This window comes from Pseudopipra pipra, chromosome 4 (assembly GCF_036250125.1).
Source record: "Pseudopipra pipra isolate bDixPip1 chromosome 4, bDixPip1.hap1, whole genome shotgun sequence".
NCBI classification, from domain to species: domain Eukaryota; kingdom Metazoa; phylum Chordata; class Aves; order Passeriformes; family Pipridae; genus Pseudopipra; species Pseudopipra pipra.
This window is the reverse complement of record NC_087552.1, coordinates 73,848,860-73,866,754: the sequence shown is the minus strand read 5'-3', so window position 1 is coordinate 73,866,754 and position 17,895 is coordinate 73,848,860. Positions and strand designations below refer to the sequence as shown.

The following is a 17,895-nucleotide window of genomic DNA, read 5'->3' as shown; positions in this document are numbered from 1 at the left end:
TGTGATGTTGCAGGGCAGAGGGGGTTCTCTGTTTCCCTCTCCCCTGGCAGTGCTGGTGTGGCTCTGGGATGCTCTGTGAGCCCCCTTTGCCTGCAAAATGAGGGAGGAGAACTGCAGGAAGGAAGAATTTTTGAGTTTTCTGTCACAGGGCATCCCCTTCCCAGCGTTTGAGGGATGAGCTCTGCAGTGGCGCATCTTGATGAGCCTCCACTTAATGAATGCACCGGGATGTTTCAGCCTGAAGCATTCCTTCCATCTTCTCTGGCCCTGGTGCTTCTTTCAGACCAGATGAACTTGGAGATGAAAAATGCAAAACAAGTCTTTGAAATCAAAGCTTCTTAAGTTTAAAGTGCTGCAGAAGTTGGGCTGGATTGCAAGATAGGTCTGTGTCTGCAACCCCCCCCGCCCGAGAAGTCTGCCATGTGAGTAATTTCTGCCTATTAAAAATCTAAAATTAACCCCTGGGATGACACCCCATGTTAAAACTGGAGACCAAATTTATCTTTTTCTGAGGCACTGAGTGTTTAATCTCTCCAGACTCTCCCCCTGGAGACACAGCTCGGCAATTTATAGCAGATCTGAGAGTCTTTTGAACTTGGGGCTCGGGCAACTCTTCTTGGCTAAATGTCCAGTTTCACATCTGAGGGGCTTTTAACTGGGAGTGTGTGAAAACAAACTCAGATTTATCCATCCTCAACCCAAAAGGGCAGGAGTTCAGGACCACTTCAGAGGGCTTTTTAGTCCTGATTATGGGTTTGAAGGCCAAATTGTGCTGCAAGCCTGTAGGCTAAGGTGGTGCAGGGGTGGCATGAGAAGTGGTTGTGATAATGATGTGTGAGGCTGGCGAGGCTGCAAGGGCTAAATCCTGTGTGTCATCCCACAGGGGGCTTTGCTGTGGAACAAAAGATGTCATGGGCAAGCCGAGAGAGGGATGTTGGGCAGGACTGAGCAGAGCAGTCCATATGTACCATAGGGTTAAAGGTTGGACTTGATGTTGGAGGTCTTTTCCAGCATAAATGACTCTGTACCTATTCTGGACTTCATTTTGTTGGCCTGGTGGTTGGTTTTCTTCCTTGTGCTGCCCTTGGCTCTTCCATCTGTACAAACACTCCATGTCCAGAAAAGCCTCTGACGCTCATGCTGGGGGATGTCAACCCTCAAAAATGTTCTTTTAGGAGAAAAAGCAGAACTCTACAGCTCAGTCAATTCAAGATGTGCAGGACAGGAATCCTAGGGTGCAGGACAAAGCAGGACATGCTGTGCTCTGTGTTCTGCTGGGGCTTCCTTTCCTGTTAAATGACTTCCCAGGAGGAAGTCATGACCCACTCGGTGCTCCCTCTTTTGTGTGGAGGAGTTAAGTTTGCAGCACAAAACCAGCCTGGCTCGGCAGAATCGCTGCCCTGAGTGCACCATAAAAACCCATTTGCTAAATGGTCGTTCTCCTGGTGGTTTTTGCAGAGTGCCTGTCCCTAAGGAGAAAAACTCTTCTCCTGCCCTAGGGGGTCTTTTGGATGTAGCAAAGTCCACTTTGACAAATTCAAGATGTCTTGTAGAGTGTGGCCTCGCTGCAAACTGCATTAAAGTGCAGTTTCCTGCTGAAATGACCTTGGTCACCATCCCAGGAGCAGGGATCTGTGTGCCAGGATGGAGTGGGCAGGGGGTCCCTGTCCCTTCAGGCCACCTCTGCCTCTGTGCCCTGTGTTTCCTGCTGATGGGCAACCCATGGCCCTGGATGTTGGGGGTCACAGGGGTCTTACATGCCCAGGGTCCCTGTCCCTGGAAAAAAGTGAGGGAGCCAAACTTGGCTGCATGTTGGTTCCTAGCACTAGAAAAAAAAAAACAATCCTGGGTTGTCTGAGAGCCTCCTGGTTTCCCTCGGAGACCTCACCAAGAGGGAAATAACCAGCTGGCTTGTTTGGCTCCAGCTGGAGGAGTGAAGTGCCAGCAGAGGCAGGTGAGGATCTATCCAGAGGCAGGGCTGTCACCAGCAGTGCTGGTGTGGCCCTGGTGTCCTTTGCCCTTGAGGAGATGAGGGAAAGGCCTGTGCTGGGTTTGGGTGGGGAAGTTTTGGGAGTCAGGGGCTACAGGGGTTGGTGGCTTCTGGGAGAAGCTGCTGGAAGCTTCCCCTGGCTCCAAAATGGAACCGGCTGAGCCCAGAAAGAAGGGAGGGGTGGGGGGGAAGGTGCTTTTAAGATTTGGTTTTTACTTCTAATTGCCCCACTCTGATTTAATTGGTTATAAATGAACTCACTTCCCTAAGTCAAGTCTGGTTTTGCCCATGACAGGAACTTGTGAGTGATCCCTCCCTGCCCTGATCTCAACCCAGGAACCTTTTGTTGTATTTTTCTCTCCCTTGCCAAGCTGAGGAGGGGACTGAGAAAGCTGCTTAGGTGGGCACCTGGAATCCAGTCAGGGTCAACCCCAAATCCCTTCTCCAAGGTTATCTTAGTGCTGTGCTGTTGGGCTAAAGGCTACAGAAATTGGGGCAAATCTGGAGAACTGTTCTGAATTATTGATATTTGAATATTGAATTCAAAGATGAATTAGCTGCAGGGGCTTTTCTGCAGAGTACTTTTGTCCACACCTGCTTAGGTTTCTTAGGATCTAGGAAACATTTTGGGAAAGATCACCCAGACTGCTTTTATTTGACACCTTAAAGTCTACTATGGATAGAATGTGTTTCTGATTGTAAATTAGGAAGAAATTCTTGGCTGTGAGGGTAGAGAGGCCCTGGCACAGGTTGCCCAGAGAAGCTGTGGCTGCCCCTGGATCCCTGAAAGTGTCCAAGGCCAGGTTGGACAGGGCTTGGAGCAACCTGGGCTAGTGGAAGGTGTCCCTGCCCATGGCAGGGGGTGGAATGAGATGATCTTCGAGGTCCCTTCCAACCCAGTGCACTCTCTGATTCTATGATATACATGTTTAAAAGCAGCAGATGCTTTCATTCCTGTGCCTTTGGCTCAGCTCAGAGAGCTGAAAGCCTTGAGAGGAGGCTCCGAGGGCCTCCTGCCTCCTCCCATCCCAGCTACTGCAATATTTCCAGGAATTACATGTGAGCAGAATGTGTTTGTGTTGGGAATATTGTGACACTCAGAAGTGACAGCCTTAATTGGCATCTGCCTTATAGACAAACTTGTTTTTGCAATAAACAACAGCATTTCTTGTGCAGAGCTCTTAACTTCTTTTATTTTTATTATTATTCCCCTCCTCATCGTCATGAGCAGGAAGATTAAAGTGGATGTGCTGTTCTCAGCTGTAGATTTCCTCCCTGATGCTCCTGGTAGGAAAGCTGCTGTCCAAGCAACAGTTGTCCTCTGTGGGCAATAAAGGAACAGGGATGGGGGTGTCGGGCTTATCCAAGAATGGAATGAGCCACAGGCCATTGAGAAGAGGAGGAAAAAATCATCCAGATGCACTGCTGGGACTGAAGGCACCTAAACTTTGCTCCAGTTGTTCTATTCCTCTCTTGAACTTGGGCTTTATCTCTGTCTCAATCTCCTCCAACCCTTTTTTTCTGGGAAGCTTGGGGATAAGGGGGAGCCCATGCAGGACCTGGGGCGCTTCCTTAGGACATGCTGAAAGGATGAGCTGCTTTTGGATGCTCCCATCTGCTCCTGTGGCTTTGTTCCTGCTGCCCCCGGGGCTGTCCTGGGACAGGGGGAACTGCTGGAAGCTGGGGTGAAGTGCAGTGGTGTCCCTGGCCAGGGCTTGGCAGCACAAACAGATTCCCTGGATGGCTGAGCCAGGAAGCTGCCGAGCGAGCGCTTCCCCTTGGAGCTCCTGCTGGGCCTTCCTGCATGGAATGCCAGCCCTTTCCCCTCTATATTCTGAGGATCTGTGCACCACAGCCCTGTGGAATTCCTGCAGCATCAGTCCAGCCTTGGGCTGCTGTGGTGGAGAGGGGAAAAAGCCCTTTCTGGGTTAGGATAGAGCAGCAGGAAAGGGGGTGATGAGGTGGTGGAGGTGCCCGTGGCCTTGCTCTGCCTCCCCCAGCTGGGGTGGGGATGGCAGGGCTGGTAACAAGGACTGATTTTTTTTTTTTTTTTTTTGGAAGGTGAGGCTGGAGACAAGGCTGGAAACAGGAAATCTGCTTAGTTTGTGTCTCCCTGCCTCCCCTTTGGGAAGAGAGGCCCTGTGGAGCAGATGGAAGGTTTGTCCAAGTGTGAGTTGGCTCTTGTTGCTTCCAAAGTCACAGCTGGTGTGACCCAAGGGATGTCTCATTTCCTGTTTTGTCTGACTGGTGGGTCAGGTGGGGGATCTGTGGTAGGGAGTGCAGTTAGGGATGAGGTGTCTCTGCCCTGCAGAGCCCCAGAGTGGATGAAAGAGGAGGTGGAGGGATTTGGGAATACCCTGGATAGCTCCAGAGCTGGCTGGTCCTTGCAGCATCATTCACGCTCCTGGTTCAGGTGCACAGGCAGCAGCCCAAGTTGGCCATGGCTGGGCTCCCCAGCTCTCAGAAGTTTGGACTGGCCAGGAGCTGTTCATGAAAAGTACTTGGAACCTACCCAAAAATTGCTGGTCTCAAGCTTATGGAGAGCTTCCAGCTCTGAGGAGCTGGCTCCGAGGGATGCAGGAGGAAAAGGGTTGCTTTCCCATTTTCCTGTGCCAATAAACTGTGTTCCAAGATTGTAATAGTATTTAAGAGGAGGTTTTGGCAGCCTTGGGATCTCCTGGATATTGGGGGCTACCTGATCATCTGTGGTGTCCCCAGCCACTTCCCAGGATTCCAGTCCCCATCTCACCCTGGCAGTGGGAATGCCACCCTGAGGGCAGTGTTTGCTCAGAGAACATGAAAATCCTGGCTGTAAAGTGTAGCAGTTGTACAGGCTGGAGGGGAGGATTTTTCCTTCTCATGTCCTGATCCCACTCCCAATCATCCTGTTTTCAGGGATGGTTGATTGGAAGGATGTCTGTGTGTCTCTCCCTGTAGAAGGGAAGCCTTTACCTGCTTCAGAGCATCTCAGCTGCTTCCCCCAGAGCTCCCTGGCCTGTTCCTCTGGGCTGCCACGCTTTGCGCCTCCCCTCCAAAAAAAAACCCCTCTTCCAGATGGCTGAAATCACAGTGGAAATCCCCTCCCTTTGCCGGAGCAGAGGTGCTAATTGCTTCACCAAGCACCAAGCCTTTGGAAACGTTTTGTGTTGGCCACAAGTATTCCGCCAGGATAATGACCGGGCAATTATTTAACTTCTACTTAGTTTTGTGGCGCTCTGCTTAATCAACTCTGTCTTCTTTAAACTGTGCTCCAGTGTCATTACCGGGGCATGATTTACACAGGGAAGTGCAACATAAACTTGTGTTGTGGAGCCAAATTTGCTTAATCTCCCTAAAATAGCCTGTCAAGGTTGTTTTCCTCCAGGCCACTGTTTAATTCTGTTTGTGCTGCTGAAGATCTCAATGGCTGTGTATGAGCTGATCTTCCTTGGGTTTAGGGTCCTCTGGTTACTGGAAGCACAGGGAGAAGTTTCTGGCTTACCCAGACAAATCATGGGAATAATACTAAGTTATGTCCAACCTGCAAAAGGTCACGAGGGAAGAGACTGAAGAATGTGGACAAAGGGGGGGGGGGGAAAGACAAAATATGTAGATTTTTTTTTTTCTCTTAAAAATCTAGCAAAAGATAACTATTATTGTGCCACAATGTAGATGTCACTGCTGCAGGATTTTTGGAGGTGCTGAAAGGCAGGTGAAGGCAGAGGGTGGGTCCTGTGCTGCAGAGACTCACCCTTAACTCCCCAAATCCTCGGTCTCCAGACTTGGAGGATGCCCTAGGAAGCCTCCCCATAGACTGGGCTGGTATTAAAGCTCTGGTCAAGGTATCTGCTGGGAGGTGTTATCCAATCCAGGTTATTAGGCTGGATGCAGATTCACTGGTCAGTGGAAGGAGCTGTTTCTAAGCCCTTGTGATGCTCTCTCCCCCCACCATTCCCGTGCCCAGCAGTTCCTGTTGTGTCCAAAGGCCATGTGCTGATGGCACCAGAGCTCCAGGCCTTCGCTTTCTCTGCAGAACCCAAACCTCAGTGGGATGTTTGTGTGGGATTTGTGGCCAGGAACACTCACTCTGGGTGGATGTTGCAAGGAGATGGGCTGAGCCTTGAGCTGTCTGCATCCTGCTCCCTTCCTGCTCTTACTGAGCTGTTCCTTCTGTTTTCACAGGCCTTGCTAAACTCTTTCCTCATAGTTTCTGTTGCTCTCTGATGATCACAACCCTCCTTGCAGGGGAAGTGCACCAGGTGAACCTCTTAATCTTTCACAAAGCCAGATAATAACCTTGAACCCAGCCAGGATGGTGCCCTCAGCACTCCAGAATGTTTTGTGTGATGGGGATGTTGGTACTTAATGGTTTCAACCCTTTTAATGAGCGAGGCTGGATGGAGTCCGGTGACCCAGCCCACACCAGGTCTGGGCAGGGATGATTTTGATAGAGACTGAAATCAGCTGCAAGTTCTGCCAACTTATTACTCAACTAATGTTTTTGCATTGTTTTAGGGAAGAACGTTTAACATACTTAGGGAAAAACTTTGAATATACTTAATGCTTGATATAACATACAACACGAGGGCTTGGCATGTTTGTGTATAAAGGCAAATATATCAAGTGTCCCAGGCCAGGTTGGATGGGGCTTGGAGCAACCTGGGGTAGTGGAAGGTGTCCCTGCCCCATGGCAGGGGGTGGAATGAGACGGTCTTTTAATATCCCTTCCAACCCAAACCAGTCTGTGATTCTTTGAAATACACTTGTAGGAGTTTTTTATGAAGTGTTTTTTGTGAATTATCATATTTGGTACCTGGGAAGGGGATGGAAGGTCAACCTTTTCCTGCTCTGCAGGAGGGTTGCTCCAGAAAAGGCGTCACTGGACCTCTGCTTCCCTAAAGCTTAGACCTGTGTGGAGTTAGAGTAAACCTGATCCCTGGGGGATCCCTCCTCTCAGCAGCATCAGGCATTAGCTGGCGGAATAATATCACCTCTGACCCCAGTTCTGGCTACTTATCTGGTTCCCAGCAGGCTTCAGTGTTCAGAGACAAAATGATCTGAGCTTGGTGCTGCCTTGGGCAGAGAAAACGCTGTGAATAGAAGAGTTGTTTCTAGCTCTGGAACTAAAATGTTTCCAAAATCAAACTTATCCAGCTTATCAGGGTGTAAAAATACTCTGATGTGGGAACAGGAATCCCAGGCCAGTCTGAGCTGGATCGAGCTGCCTCTCTTCCTGTCAGTCTGTTGGAGTTTCTCTGACATTAGAGGTTTTCAGAGGATTTCAAATGCATGACTTTTCTCTTTTTTTTTTTTTTTTTTCTTCTCCATTGGTGATGAAGCAAAGCCCTTGGACTACCAAGAGTGTTTAGTTTCATTTTAGAGGCCAAATGTTCTGTAGTGGGTGTTAAACCACTGCAAGGGAGTGCACTGGCTTATTCCCTTTGTCAGAGAAACCCTAGTTCTGGTTTCCTGGTGCCAAGAGCTCAGAAATTATATCAAGGCTCCTTCTCCAAGCCCATCCTTGTGGATATTTCAAACTGCTCGAGCTCTTGTGGATGTGGACCACCCAGAAAAAAAAAAAATAAGTAAGGACATAATGTAATGAAGGAATTATGCTCCTGACAGGCTTTGCTCTCTTTGGGTGTAATGACTTGCCACATCCTAGGACTTGAGGCTTGGGAAAGGGCAGGGCATGTGGGAGCTCCCCAGAGAAGGAAATTACACTCCAGTTTACTCTCTGCTTTAATTCCAGTCATTTCTACCTACTTCCTCAGGATTCCTAGCCAGGAGCCAGCCTGTCTGTGAGAGGAAAACCACCTGAATGGGTGGGAGCGTGCCAGCACTTCTGTAGGTGGCTCTTTGAAGTCTCCTCATTACCTTCAGCCTGGGACACCCAAAAAATAAAACCCAGAAGTGAAGGACAGGGAGGGAGGGAGAGGGGTGGGTGGGTGTGGTAATTGCAGCAGAACAGGATCTGCAGCCTTGGATGCCCAAGTGAAGGAGTCTGAATTGCAGCTCTCCAAAGCAGCAAATCATGGTTGGGTTTGACCAGTTTGGTGTTTGAAACTTGGTTCTGCTCAACAACAGGGCTTGGAAACATTTCATGTAGTTCTGCAACCTCCAGGGAAGAGGGAAGGAAGGGGAGGATAGATAGGGTATCTAAAAAATTAATAAAAATGAAGTGATGGGGTCTTGGAGATATTAAATTGAACCTTTAAGCTTGGCTGGGTACTCTGTGGGTTTAATGTTCATGCTCTGAGGCCGGTTGTGCCCACTCTCATCTGTAGGAGTTGAAACTATCTGGATGGGTTGAAAATTCTTCTCTAGGTAAGAATCTCTTCCCAAAGAGCTTGTCTGTGGAACTGGACAGGGTTGTGCAGCTGCAGTGTTTCAGAAATTAATCTCACACTGAGTATCTTGCATCCCCTTTGCATGTGGGGATCTTTCCTGTGGCAAGGAAGTAATTTTATATTATGGCACAGGATTGAGAGTAAGACACTGAGTTCTTGTTTTTCTTCCAACTCTCTTCTATTAAAAAAGAATAAAACCCACCAAAAAAAAAAAAACAACAACCCACCCTTGTTTGTTATATGGCAACCTTTGTGGTTTTCCACTTTGTGCAGGAAGAATAATCTCCCAGGAGAGGATGATGAGACTTCAGTCTAACGGGCTTAATATTGGAAAACTTTCCTTCTAGGCAGTCAAAATTACCTTGCACTGGTCCTTTCCAGTTCCTCTGCCTCATGGCAGTAAAACATGGCAAAACCTCCTGCTCTGCCTGGAATTTCTCACGGAACAGTTTCTCCTTGAATCCTTTGTAGACTGGTAGATGATTTCAAGCTTCTTGCTCGGGTATCAAATGCTTAAAAGTTTCCCTTTCTGGCTCTTAAAGACTGAAAAGGAAGATACAAGACTCCAGATCCCTCTGAAACAGTTTTTCCTGTCTACAAAGGGTTGCAGAAAGCAGATCTAATCATCTCACAGTTGGTCTAGATCATTTTTGGTCCCTTTCTAGTGAAAATATTCTACTAATTTAAGAATATTCTACTAACTCAAGAACTCAACAGCTTGTCCAGCTGTTGATTCTTTCTTCCCTCCCATGGAAACTGGAGGTGTGTGGCTGGTGTTAAAGAGGGAGGGAGAAAACACTGCTTTCAGACTTTCCTTTGTCCCTGTTCAGGGGGAGTTGATAAACCTCATGGCACCAATAATCTGTGGCATTTAATGCAAAAATGTAATTATACAGGTATTGAACTGCTTCATAATGGCATCCAGGGCTTTTATTCATCCAGTTCTCCAGGTGGTGGGAATGCTGCTGATCCAAACCAGTTTTAAGAACAAGTGCTGGGCTAATAACATGAAAAGAGCTTAGTTTTGGTTAACCTGGCAGTAGGAGAGTAACTCAGTTCCACTACTGGTTGTACTGTTGCACTAATTTTCACTGTCCCTCGTTTCAGAGAGCAGGTGTCTCCTTAAAATTTAGGTTGTTTTGAGGGGGATGGGCTTTCAAAGCTGAGCAGGTGTGGCATCCCATGGGTTTGTGGAGACCCTCTGCTCATGGTGGACCCCCAAAGAAGGGCAATGGCCCTTCCCCAAGAGGACCTGACCAGGGATGCTGCATTTCTCACACTCAATTAACTCTTTGTCTACTTGGACCTGCCATATCTCCTGAAACGCCTCTTTCACCGTGTCCTTCCAGTAAATATCCAGTTCTGATCCCAGTCTGCTGTGTCAGAGTTAGGAAGTTGTAATGGCTTTTCCTTGGATGCACAGTGCATCCCTGCCACTTGTCCCCTCTGTCCCATTCACTGGGCACTTCAAGGAGAGAAAAACGAGGCTTTTCATGGAACTCAGAGTTAAGCAAGCACAGCCAATCTGTTCTAGCAGCAAGCTGGGCTTTGAAGCTGCTTGTGGAACTTGAGGGGCTTTCTTTTTTCCTCCCTCTTCTGGTTTTGTGTGTTTGCTGCCAAGCAATTGTATGTGCTCAGTGAGATGAAAGTCATCATCCCAGAGTGTGAAGAATCTTCACAACCGCATCCCAGATCCCTTTTTTTGTGTTAAAAGTGGGAGTTTTAGCATGTCTGGAAGCTGTTAGAGCTGCTCCTGACTCTCAGCTCCTCTGAGTGCTGGGAGTCCTCGTGAACCTGCTGCCGAGTCAAAATCTACTCCTTGCCTGGAAAATGCTGGTCTTTGTCAGGCTTGGTTTTGTCTTTGACGCTTCCCCTGTGATTTTGGTTGGGATGAAACTTCTCTGCTGCCTGGTGCCCTCATCCTGAAGGTTTCAGGTAAACATTTATGTCCATGGATGTCGTGATCTGACTGCATGTGTTGGGCAAGGGGCCTCTGCAAGTGTGCACAGCTGGGATTTTCAGGTTATTCCTCACGCTACATCTTCAGATGTTGCTGAGTGTTCCTGTTTTTTATCTGCTGCTCTCTGTTGTGTAATTCCTTATTGCACTATTACATGACATCATCTGGGGCTGCTGCTCTGTGCTTTTGAGCTTCATAACATCTTCAGCTGAGTCTTGGGTAAGGAGTGTAATTTATTACTAAATCCATTAGAGTTCTGAAAATAAATAAACACCATGCTAAATCCCCATCACCAGCACATTGCCTCCAGCAGCAGTGAAAATATTCACATTGGGTCTCTGCTGACTGTCGGAGAGGGGATGGGTGGCTGGAGTACTTACTGAGGATTTCCCCCCCCCCTTTAAATTGTACTCTTGCACAAAAAGAGGCTGGCAAGTGTGTTTTCTACTGGAATCAACAATCCCTGAATGCTCTGAGGCTAAACTGAGGCTGAAGTCAGCTATTCAGCTGTGGCTCTGTGCAAATCCATTGTGTTTATCTCTGCCCGAGATGTACTCGTTAGGCAGCAGGACTCTTTGTGTGGCTGTAACATCATTTAAGGGGAGGCTTTTCCCATGATTTTACCCACACAGGAACCAAAGGAAAGGAAAATCATCTTCTGCTGAATGTCAGCTCTTAGGTGACTTCAGTGGCTGGGTTTCAGCAATTCCACTGTGCTGGAGTGGAGGGGCAGCTCTGATCTCTGCTCTCTGTGAGCAGGGACAGGACCCAGGGAACGACTGGAGCTGTGCCAGGGCAGGTTTAGGTTGGACATTGGTAACAGGTTCTTTCCCCAGAGGGTGGTTGGGCACTGCCCAGGCTCCCCAGGGCAGTGGGCACAGCCCCAAGGCTGCCAGAGTTCCAGGAGGGTTTGGACAACGCTCTGAGGGACAGGGTGGGATTGTTGGGGTGCCCTGTGCAGGGCCAGGAGCTGGGCTTTGATCCTTGTGGTTGTCTTCCAACTTTTGGGATATTTCGTGATTCTACCATATGCTGTGTCCTGTAATGATGTGTCAGATCTCAGGATGTGCTGGCAGGAGGGAGAGGCAGCCTGGTCTCTCTGGTCCTTGGCTGAGTGTGGCTGCAGGGTCCAGGGACCTGTGTGACACAGCCCCTGTGTCCTGTTACTGAGCCATGAAACGGGGATGTGCTCTGACAAGCCCCACAGAGAAATCCCCTGTCTGGAGCAACAGAAAGGTGAACTGACCCTCAGGTATTGATGTGTCAGGGTAGAGCTTAAGCTGCTGGTTGGGAGATGGATTTTCAATCCCACACTCCCTTACAAATAACTTTTTTCCTTTATACCGAAATAACCCCAAGCATTGTGCCTTCAAACTCTGGGTAAGACTTTGCCCTCAGATGGACTGTGCTCAGGAGACAGAGTCCAGAGGAGGCCCCGCAGATGCTGCCAGGGCTGGAGCCCCTCTGCTCTGGAGCCAGGCTGGGAGAGCTGGGGGGGTTCCCCTGGAGAAGAGAAGGCTCCAGGGAGAGCTGAGAGCCCCTGGCAGGGCCTGAAGGGGCTCCAGGAGAGCTGGAGAGGGACTGGGGACAAGGGATGGAGGGACAGGACACAGGGAATGGCTTCCCAGTGCCAGAGGGCAGGGATAGATGGGATATTGGGAAGGAATTGTTGGCTGTGAGGGTGGGGAGGCCCTGGCACAGGTTGGGCAGAGAAGCTGTGGCTGCCCCTGGATCCCTGGAAGTGTCCAAGGCCAGGTTGGAGCAACCTGGGCTAGTGGAAGGTGTCCCTGCCCATGACAGGGGGTGGAATGAGATGGTCTTTTAGGTCCCTTCCAACCCAAACCATTCTGTGATTCCATGATCCTCTCCAAGGTGTAGTTCCCTCTGGCTCCTTTCCAAGAAGGCAATGGTTGAGTGGGAGTTGCTCCCCTTCTTTGCTTGCAGGGGGCCCTTGAACATCTCCTGGATGTGAGAGTAAACAAGAAAGTAAATCCTGTTTTGGGGCTTGGGGAGGGGCTGTGTTTAGGGTAAGGGCTGTGGGGTGAACACACTTAGAATGGTTGAGCCCTCAGTCCTGTTTGCATCTCCCTGCTTTTGCTGGTGGCAGCACAAGTTGGCTGCGTGGTCCTGGCCTAATAAAATCTGTGTGCTGCCATGGCTTTGGCCAGGGATTTTCTGCCTCTGGCTCTGGCAGAGCAAGCTGGAGACTGGCTGCCTTCCCTGAGTCCTGCCACTGCCAGGAGGAAATCACCATCTGGGTGCAATCTGCGTCTAAAGGAGCCTGACCTTCCCAGCAGCTCTTGGTTGAACACCAGCTCTGGCCCTTGCTGGCTTCTTTCCTTGCTCAGGAAAAAGAATCTACAGGAGGGAGACAAAGGAATGGGTATTTAGGTACCTCTTAATCAAATACAACTCATTTTTCCTTTTGTGGGATGTGACTCTCCCCTTTTTGGTTGTGAGAATGAGCAAGGAGGAGCAAAATATACTTTGCCTTAAAGCCTCAGGCTGCTGGGTCAGCTCCTTGTGCTGCTGCCTCTTAATCTCTCCTGACCCCCCCCTCCCTTTTTATTAAATGGATTGTTGTGTCTTTTCCTGGAGTTGTTTTGTGACTGTTTGAGGTCCTCTCTCTCTTATTTGGATGAGCTTCTCAGATGGGGGCAACCCTAGAAGATTTGACTATTAAAGGAGGGCTTGAGATTTGCTTCCTTCCATCTGGATGAGCTGGTGCTGTGCTGTGTAATATTTATTTGTGCCCTTGGGCTGCAGGACAGGCACCAAAAGATGATGACAGTTGCTAAACTCACCCCAAAGTCTCAACCTGCAGTACTGAAATCGAGCTCACTAGTTACCCTGGCCTCTAAACTTCATTTCTTTGACTCTTAAAAGCCAACCCGGTGCCTCAAACCAGCCTGGGTCTCTTTAGAGCAGCCTAAAATGCATTTCCTGAAGCGGGATCCTCAGCGCTGCCCTTGGGACCAATGGGATTTGGTGGGATTCAGCTCCAGGGGTGAAGCCGGAGAGCACTGAAGCGAACGGTGGTGGGATAAACACTTAAAACGCCTCCTAAAGGGCAAGAAATCCAAGGCAGGTGTTCCCTGGGGGTTCCCAGCAGGTCGCTGCTCCCTCTGCTGTGCTGCCTGTTGCAGTGTCCTGCAGGTGATGGATGGCATGGAGCAGGATGCACAACAGGAGCCGGGAAGCTGAACTGATGTTTCCCTTGAGTTACAGTCAAAGCAGCAGGAGGTGGGGGGGGATTTGAGGAATTCATGATTAAAACAGAATAAAACTACTCAGACAGCAGGTATGTAGTACTTAATTTTTTTAAATTATTTATTTTGATCCTCTAAGCAACTTCTTTGCTTTTGTTTAAAGTCTTGGCTGTGTCACAGGCATGGGAGTCCGAGTGCTGCTTCCTGAGGACTGGGATAAGGGTTTCTCTGCAATGCTTGGGTCCACCTAGTGTTACTTTCTGGGTCCAGACTCCTGCAGCCTCCAATGTGAGCCCACCAGAAAAATCAGAGTCCTGGCAAAAGCATCCTGCTAAAAAGCAAATACACCTGGCATCTGTCCCTGGCTTGGAGGGAGCCCAAGTATCTTCTGCTTGGATACTCGGCTGATCCTGCTGGACCAGGCAATCAGGTCCTGTATGATCTGGTTGTGAAGACAAGCAAAAATCCACTTCCCGCTGGTTTCCAGCCACAAACCAGCCTGGCTACAAAGAGCTGCTTCATGCCAACCAGTCAGTCAGTAAGGGAGGAAAATGAACTTCTGCCTGGGAGGGAGGCTGTCTTTGTGCATCGAGTTAGGAACCTGCTGGAGGGGAATGAGGCTCCTCAGAAGCTGATGGGCTCAGGGAAGGGTGTAACTCCTGCTCCGTGGATCCAGCTGCCTCTGGGGGACTGTGCTTAGCTGTGACAGTGGACAGTGTTTGCAAAGAGCAGGTCTGGAGACGCTGGGATAGACCAGATAGCGCCAGACAAGGAGGTATTTGATGTCCTCTCTGGTGCCTGGAATCACTTCAGATAAGCTGATATCCTCCAGAAAGCTGGACTGCTGGTGGGGCTAAAATTTCCAGCGTGGGACACCTGCTATAATAACTTATTGTAATGGGGAAATATGGTTTGATGTATGAAAGGGAATTAATATGGGGCCCAGTTTTCCACTCTGTTCTCATAGGATGTAGGTCTGGAAGGAGTCTCAAAATCCCTGGAAGAGACTTAAGCTCTGTAAAGTCATCCTTGCATGCTCTCCTGTGTATTCCATACTCTTCTCCTTCCTGGTCATCTTCCAGGAGGAGCTGGCAAGGTCACCACCAGGAGAGACTGGGCTCCCAGTCACCTGTAACTGGATGCCACGTGTTCAAGGAGTTAAGTGTGGTATTAAATGCCTACAGTTTAAACCATTAAACCAAGGATTCAGTTCCACAATGTCTGCACCTTCCAAAACAGCATAACTGCATTAAACCCAAATCTCCCCACTCTTTTTCTTGTTTTGGGTGATGTCCTGGTTTTGACTGGGATAGAGTGAATTTGTTTTTCTCAGTACCTGGTGTACATTGCTGTGTTTTGGATTTGGTATCAGAATAATGTTGGAATAATAGCTTAAGACTTCAAATTTTGGCAGGGGGTTTCTCACCTCTGGTTAAAATGGTGTTAAATGCTTTTCTAGATGGCTTGTTAGTTTTTTGGGCAGGTTGTGGGATTTTTGGTTTTTTTGTTGTTGTTTTTTGGGAGGTTTCTTATGTTTGTGGTTTTTGTTTTTTTTTTTCTGGATGTGGTTTGCAGATTTAGAGGATTGGGAAGGTTCACTCTGGGTATGCTGTCTTGACACCAAGATCTGTAGCAATCAATAGCTAAGATTTCTTTAAATCTCCTTCACCCCTCATTTGCAAATATCCAAATTTTGTGGATTCTCCATCCCTGGAAGTGTTTAAGGCCAGGTTGGATGAGCAACCTGACCTAGTGAATGGCATCTCTAACCCTGGCAGGGAGGTGGAACAAGTTGGTCTTTAAGGTCCCTTCCAACCCAAGACATTCTGATTCCAAGATTTCTTGCTGGGGCTGGATCAGCTCAGACCCTTCTGGAGGGAAGATCAGGAAAGAGAAAAACAATACAGTCTAATGTTTATGGTATAAGAACTTTAGAAATGTGCCTGTTTTTTTCCTAAAGCGAAGGCTGCAGGTTGGGAACCATCCCTGTGCACCTCATTTTCAAGCTTTGTTGTTGTTGCTGCTTGGTTTTGTGAAGAACCTCAAGGTTCATTACTTGTGCTGTGCCCCCAGGGATTTATTTTGACCCCCAGCAGGTTGGTTTTGGACTGCAAAGTGCCTATGTCAGGTTATTTCAGAGCAATATTTGAAGGGGCAGAGAAGAACAGTCAGGATGATGGGACCCCATGGTGTTCATGAACACACTTGGTGAGAGAAGGCAGATTTGTCAATGTAGTGCTTTTTCCCTGAAGTTTTGAGTATCATCTTGCCTGGTAATGCTTCTTGTATCTCTGGAAAAGGGAAAACTGATTTATTTTTTTTAATTGAAGGGAAGAGCCTCAATACAGGGACTGTTGTAATGGGTTGAGGGGTGATGGTTTTAAACTGAAGGAAGGTCGATTTAGGTTAGATATAAGGAAGTGAGGTGTTTCCAGTAAGTGTGGTCCTGGCCCAGGTTGGGCAGAGAAGCTGTGGCTGTGCCACCCTTGAAGTGTCCAAGGCCATGTTGGAGCAACCCGGGATAGCAGAAGGTGTCCCTGCCCATGGCAGGGGGTGGAACGAGATGATCTTCAAGGTCCCTTCCAACCCATTCTATAAAAAACTCTACAAGTCCCGCCTAACCCCCCCCCCTCGGCGGGGTCTGCGGGTGGAGAACTGTCCCCAAATGTCCCCGCTGGGTGACCCCGCCCGGTGTGTGCGGCGGGGCCGGGCCGCGGGCGGGCTTTAGGACCCAGCGGGGTGTGTGTGTGTGAGTGACACCGCTCGTCCCTTCCCCTTCCAGCCGCGCTCCCGACCCGGGACTTTTTCTCCAGGGCTTTTTTTTTTTTTTTTTTTTCCCTCCCCCCCCCCCCCCCCCCCCCCGAAGGGTTTGGGGGAGGAGCCGAGTTTTCTCTCTCTTACTTTTTTTTTTTTTTTTTTAAATAATTAATGAATTTTTTTTTTTAATCTTTGGCGGGGAAAATAAATGAAGAAGTAGAACCCCCCCCCCTGCGATGGTGCGGACGGGCTGAGCGGAGCGGCCATGGCAGCGCGGCAGGTGTTCCTCCTCCAGCCCTGCGGTGAGGGACAGGGGGGACACACGGGGGGACCAGGACCGGTGTGACCGCCAGCTTGCGGGGTGTCCCCATCCCTGCTCCCGCTTCGCTCCGCCTGTTGCACCGGGAGCGGGATGCGGCGGGCAGGGTGGGCTGGAGGCGGTGGGGAGGGAGAGGTATCCCGCTGTCCTGCTTCCCCTTCTTGGAATTGGGGGTGGGGAAAAAACAAACAAACAAACAACGTAGGGAATGTTCGCTTTGTGCTGTTGCTGAAGGTTTCGTGACACCCCCTCCAAACGTGGCTCCTCGGTCCCAGCCCCGGGAGCGGGGATGCGGTGGGACGGGGAGGAGCGGGGGGATGGAGGAGCGATGGGAGCTTCGGGGCTGGATGTTCTGGGGGTGCTTTATCCCCCACTTGGGCTTGTTTACAACCGAAAAGGGGTGGAGGGCTCGCTGCGGTGTTCAGCTCCGCTCCGGTGCTCGCGGATGCGGTTGCCTGGCTGTGCTGGTGTAAAAGCCGCAGTAAAAAAAGGAGAAAAGAAAAAAAAAAAGTGAAACTTTACGTCTCAGGCTGAACTCGTGTAAAGAGTTTAGGCGGTGGTGTGCGTTGGGGAAGACCTCAGCGATGAGTTTATTCGAAACGTAGTCGGAGGGTTGGTTTTAATGCGCTTGGAGACTCACTTTCTGATTTACGATGAGCTTTAAAAGTTCTTTTCTGCGGTGCCTCCCCCCCCGTGCCTTGCCAAAGGAAGCGCTTCCTTAACCGGCATGGCCGCGGCAGCGCCGGGTGACACCCGGTGCGGTGACAGGGACTTGGGGTCGCGTAGGAAAAGGATTCTGTTCTGGACCCGAAGTAACTGTAGGTGGCACAGCAGCTTTGCCGAGCGGGAGGCTGTCCTGGAACAGCTCCTGTGGATCTGTTCTCGGCAAGGATCGCGCCTTCGGATCTCTTCCCTTCCCAGTTCAACGGAAAAGTTTTGCTTTAGGTCGGTTCTTCCTTAAAGCTTTGCTTTGCCGCTTTTTTGTGTCTATGATGGTTGTTCTCGCTCTTGAGTCCTGACGGTGCCACTGGCTGTCCAGCAGTAATGTAAAATCATGGAATGGTTTGGGCTGGAAGGGACCCTAAAGACCGTCTCGTTCCATCCCCCTGCCGTGGGCAGGGACACTTTCTACTATCCCAGGTGGCTCCAAGCCCTGTCCAACTTGGCCTTGGACACTTGCAGAGATGGGGCAGCCACAGCTTCTCTGTGCAGATATGCGTGTGAACAATCTCCAGGGAATATATACCTTTTTCCTTAAGTTGTTTCCATATTTGCAGGACTTTCTCGTGGATTTGCAGTAGGTGTGAGCGTAGCCTTGTCTCTCCTCTGCC

The 17,895-nt window shown here is 49.5% G+C and overlaps 1 protein-coding gene across 1 annotated transcript in view; it reads left to right on the top strand.

The window, feature by feature from the left end:
- The first annotated feature begins 16,440 nt into the window (after positions 1-16,440).
- Positions 16,441-17,895, top strand: part of SLC4A11 (solute carrier family 4 member 11) — a 99,751-nt gene continuing 98,296 nt past the window's right edge. The window contains exon 1 of the mRNA XM_064653591.1: positions 16,441-16,547. Within this exon, the coding sequence (XP_064509661.1) occupies positions 16,511-16,547 (37 nt within the window). The 5' untranslated portion in view covers positions 16,441-16,510. The remainder of the gene's footprint in view (positions 16,548-17,895) is intronic.